This window comes from Pinus tabuliformis, chromosome 2_2 (assembly GCF_031772625.1).
Source record: "Pinus tabuliformis cultivar Carrire ecotype Pingquan chromosome 2_2, CPIR1, whole genome shotgun sequence".
Classification (NCBI taxonomy): Eukaryota; Viridiplantae; Streptophyta; class Pinopsida; order Pinales; family Pinaceae; genus Pinus; species Pinus tabuliformis.
In genome coordinates this window covers 250,835,336-250,839,958 of record NC_142300.1, presented here as the reverse complement: position 1 = coordinate 250,839,958, position 4,623 = coordinate 250,835,336, and the positions used below count along the sequence as shown (strand labels likewise).

General features: G+C 34.1%; 1 protein-coding gene across 1 annotated transcript; it reads left to right on the top strand.

Annotated features, from left to right (window-relative positions):
* Positions 1 to 1,764: 1,764 nt before the first annotated feature.
* On the top strand, positions 1,765 to 2,735 carry LOC149192234 (uncharacterized). The gene is made up of 2 exons (XM_089406339.1): positions 1,765 to 2,177; positions 2,275 to 2,735. Exons 1-2 carry the CDS (start codon positions 1,999 to 2,001, stop codon positions 2,636 to 2,638), a joined length of 543 nt encoding a protein of 180 aa, XP_089262465.1. The 5' UTR covers positions 1,765 to 1,998; the 3' UTR covers positions 2,639 to 2,735.
* Positions 2,736 to 4,623: the final 1,888 nt, after the last annotated feature.

The following is a 4,623-nucleotide window of genomic DNA, read 5'->3' as shown; positions in this document are numbered from 1 at the left end:
TCCAACAGAGTCCCGACTCCCACCATGAAAAGAAAAATTCAGCGTACTGAAACTTTAGTCCAAATTGAATTAATCAATTAGGACTTTGAGGTGAAACTTTTTCTAAGCGTATGAAATTTTAGTCGAAATTGAATTACTCAGTTAGGACTTTGTGGTAAGTTTCAACGGATTCACTCAATTTTTAAATTTTTGTGTGCTTGGTAGAGGACCAAACATCTCAAAGAGAGTTCTGCCACGAAAAATTCTCTAACTCTATGGAACTATAAATATAATTTAATTAAAATGGAGAGAAAAAAAAAAGCTGTGATTTTTTATCGGTTATTTTTTTTTAATTGGATGGTAAATCTTAAAATATTCTAGGTTTTTTTAATATTATTATAGATTTTAGAATATTTTGAAAATATAAATATAAAGGATATTAATAAAATGATGAATTTTAAGTCATCGTTGAAATGGTGTTTTTGGGTAATATAATTTTAAGTAGAATTGTTACTTTTTATTGTTTAAAATGCATTTTTCTATGCATAAATGGATTCAGTGTTCTAAAAAACTAGTGAAACACTCTAACTCTGCTGCTTAAACAACTTGAACTTATAATTTTTAAAAATCTCTTCCAAATTATAGACAAAATTAAAAAAATATTTAAAAAAATGCCACTTATAATTTTAAAAAATATCTTTAAGATTTGAACAAAATTAAAAAAAATATTTAGAAAAAAACCATTTTATCTATTAATTAAACCACCCATTCCAATAAATATGATGTGATTTAATACTCATAAATATGCATTGAAACTGATATATAAATTTATATAGATTTTTTTTGGTGTATAAGAATGTTATTTGAAAAAAAAAACTATTGAATTAACTTATATACATTAGTGTTTTTTTGAAATATTCCATAATTTATAATAGAATTAAACTAAAATGCGTTATGACCTCGGTTGGCATGCATTCATCCATGAGATATGGAAACCAGAAGCAATTAGAATTTTCCAAAACCATGATTATGCCACACTGAGGTAAGGCATACAGTTAAACCCTATTAGAGGGTTCTTGGAATGAGAGACAGTCTGCGATATAGAGATATATTCATGTATCAATGTTAGAATCTTGTCCTGTCACACAGAACACGGAGATCAAACACCTACCGCGTGATTTCTTTTGTTTATTAGGTCGGTTGCAGGGCATGGGCCCGGAGATTTAATTTTTTAAACTATAATAGGGGGAAGAGGTTTCTTAAGTAAGTTGAGATTCATTACCCTTTTCTCCTGCCATGGTCACTATGCAGATCTTAGGTTTGGTTGCAGGTATGGGTCCAAGATTTATTTATAATTTCACTAGATAATTTATTTATAGTCCATGGATTATAAGTTTTTTTTGTAAAGATTTTATTGTTTAAATGGTATCACCATAAATCTGAGCTATAAATCTGATAGAGTGCAAATCTGCAATTTCAATCTAACAAGAATCATTATAAACAACAGTGATTATCAGCCTCTATTTGATGACTTATTGTGTGCTGTGGAATAAATTTACAAAAATTGTTAAAATAGAGTTTTCAGTGACACTCACATATTTAGTTAAAACGTAAAACGAAGGATAAAAAAAATACAAAAACGTCATGAAATTTTAATTTGACAGGCAAAAAGAATTTGAAATTCCAGGCCTGCTTGGATGGTGTCTCCATTGAATTTATCCATGCCGCTACACAATAAACAGTCACTCGAAAGTGACTGCTCACCACGAATCTATGGAAGGACGGGTGGCCGTTGTTTGTTTTGATTCGAAGCGTATTTTGCATTCAGCTGCATATAGCCCTTTGAATTTTCGAATTTTCAGAGAGCCGGTGTTTTGGGGAGTATCGATCCAAACCCACGAACTATACATGCCCATTCGATCTTATGATTTGATGTTGTATCAGAAAGCCTCAGCAAACATATTATTAGTGAAAGGAAGAGGATTCTGGTTGTAAATTAGGCAAAAGCTGCACGCGTCCATGGAGAATAATCGGTGGCGATCGAGTGGTATGGATCAGGAACTAAGTACAGCCCTAAATTACAGCTCCAGAGAGAATACTAAGAAAGGGAAAGAAAAAGAATGTTGCATGTGCGGTGACATTGGATTTCAGGAAAGCTTGTTTAGATGCCGCGGATGCCACCACCGATTTCAGCACATGTGAGACTCTGTTCTTGCTTCTATTGTTCCATGTATTTTTGCGTATCAAATTAGTGATTTCGGTTCTGATATGTGCATTGTGGAGGCATTCTTTCAGATATTGCAGCAGGTTGTATTGTGATCAATTGGCACTAAACGGCGTAAATGTATGTGATTGGTGCCTAGACTTGGAGGAAAAGCAGAAGATTCACAGCCACAAAAGGAAAGTTCAATTGCGCGAACCGGAAAGTAGGAAGATCAAGGTAATAACTACCATTGAGAAGCCCAAGAAGATTAATGGTAAGCCTACCCTTAAAGTCCCTGTCAAATTGGAAGGGAGCAAGCAGAACCAGGCGTCGAGTCTCATACAAGACTGCAAGTTGTCTGCCAAAAGTTGCAAAAACTTGCTTGGTAATAATCCTCCTCAGAGTAGCCCTACCAAAGGTCCTCGGTATAAGCTTCTCTCGGACGTGCTATGCTGATTTTTCTTTGTGGCATGTAACAAATACAGTACATAGTTGATAGATGGTTCCGTTGAGTTTCCATTTGCTGTAAACAATGCCTTCTTTTCCACGTATATTTGCTACATATGTAAATGGTTCAGTTTCACCACTGAAATTTATGGTCGTTGTAATATATGATTATAAAATTTTCATTCCCATTTATTTTCTATTAGCGTAAAATGTTGGAAAGGCAGAGGAAACACAAATTCACAAATAAAACATATGAGCTGTTGTTCTTCTATTGATCATACAAAACTTGATACTTACAATGAATCCGATGAAGGGTATTTAACCTTTTCCAACTAGCGACTCGGCTAAAATATCTTAACATGCAGACATAAGTTAACTCACACTCTAAATATGGAGTGCACTTAACTCTTCATCCATCACTTGACTTGACTCAAAGCTTAACACTCAACACCATGCAGTAGTAATTACAATTTCTAACACTCCCCCTTAATTACTACCGTATCACTCAACATAACTCAACATGACTCAACTATGCCTGCTAGGCTTACAACAGAAATTGACTCAATTATCACTCAAATATCCCTGCTAGTCTATGTCTCAGCTAGGCTTACAATGACTCAAGATTTTCTTTTTTTCTTCTTCCAAATTTTATATCATTGAAATTGCTTCATTCTCTGTTGCGATTTCTTGTTGTAGGCTCCATATTCCTTTGCTTGTTGCCGCTGCAATTTTTCTTTGACTTTTCTTGAATTTGTGCTGAAACACAATCTGATCTTTTATACTACACTTTCCTCTTCAAATATTCATTCAACCATGAATTGTTGCCAAAACATTACATCTTCAAATTGTTTTCTTTGCTTTGCTTCTTGTGTTTCATATTCTTAACTTTATTTCTGCCATATTTCTTGATAGCAGAATCTTATCTCTTCTTGACTCCATTGCTGAAAAATGGTTTCAATGCATTCATATTTGTCTTTCATATCATTTTTTTCACTTTCATCACTAGATACTGTTGCTTTTTTCTTGTATTCTACACACTCAAGATCATTATTCACCATTTCATTCAATTCTTTTATTACAGTTGTTTCTTTAAGACTCACATCAATTTGTTTTATTGGTTTCTGAATCCATTCTTCAATGAGCTTCAAATTTGCATTAAATTTATTAACAATCTTGCTTTCAACTTCTGCTCCCATGCTATTTTGAATAGCTACATATTTAAAAACAATGTTAAGAACATCTTTAATATGATTCTCTTCAGTGAGAGCTTCCTGTTCTACATCTGCCTCCTTTTCAACTACATGGAGGTTGTCTTCCACTGTTATGTTGTTAGTGGATATTCTCATAAAAAACTCTTCAATCACTTTATCCTGTTCTTGATCATCAAGTGTAGCTAGATGACATACTTCTTTATGAGCAGCTCCAACTGCTTCATATTTGTTGCTACATTGACAACTTCATTGTTCAATGTTTCATCAAGCATTGCGCTTACCATATTGCCACAATAAATCCCTATTTCAAAAAAGAAACCACACATAACATCAACATAATGTTCATTCACACTATGGTGGGATATCCGAGTATCCATGTGCTCATTGACAATTTCAACTTTACCAAATCCACCAATTGCGGCTGGATTCAACAATTCACATATAACTTTGCAGTCATCATCCACGTGTGTCTCACCACAGTAGGTTTCGCCATCATCTATATCATCCACATTACAGTAGAGTCCTTGAGCATTTCTTTTTTCTTTCTCTGTTTCACACGTAGAGGCTTCAACTTCTCTCTCTGCAATCTTTGCCGCATCTTCGTCATCCATATGCATGCTTGCATAATGGATTTCAATTTTATGGTCTTGAAAACCATCATACACTTTTGAGTGGGATTCTGCAAGCTCTAATGTCCTCTCAGAGTCTTTCTCATCTGCTCTTAGATCTGCGACTGACTTATTTGCTTGTGACATAACCTGCTGTTACATGTCACTCCCCTTT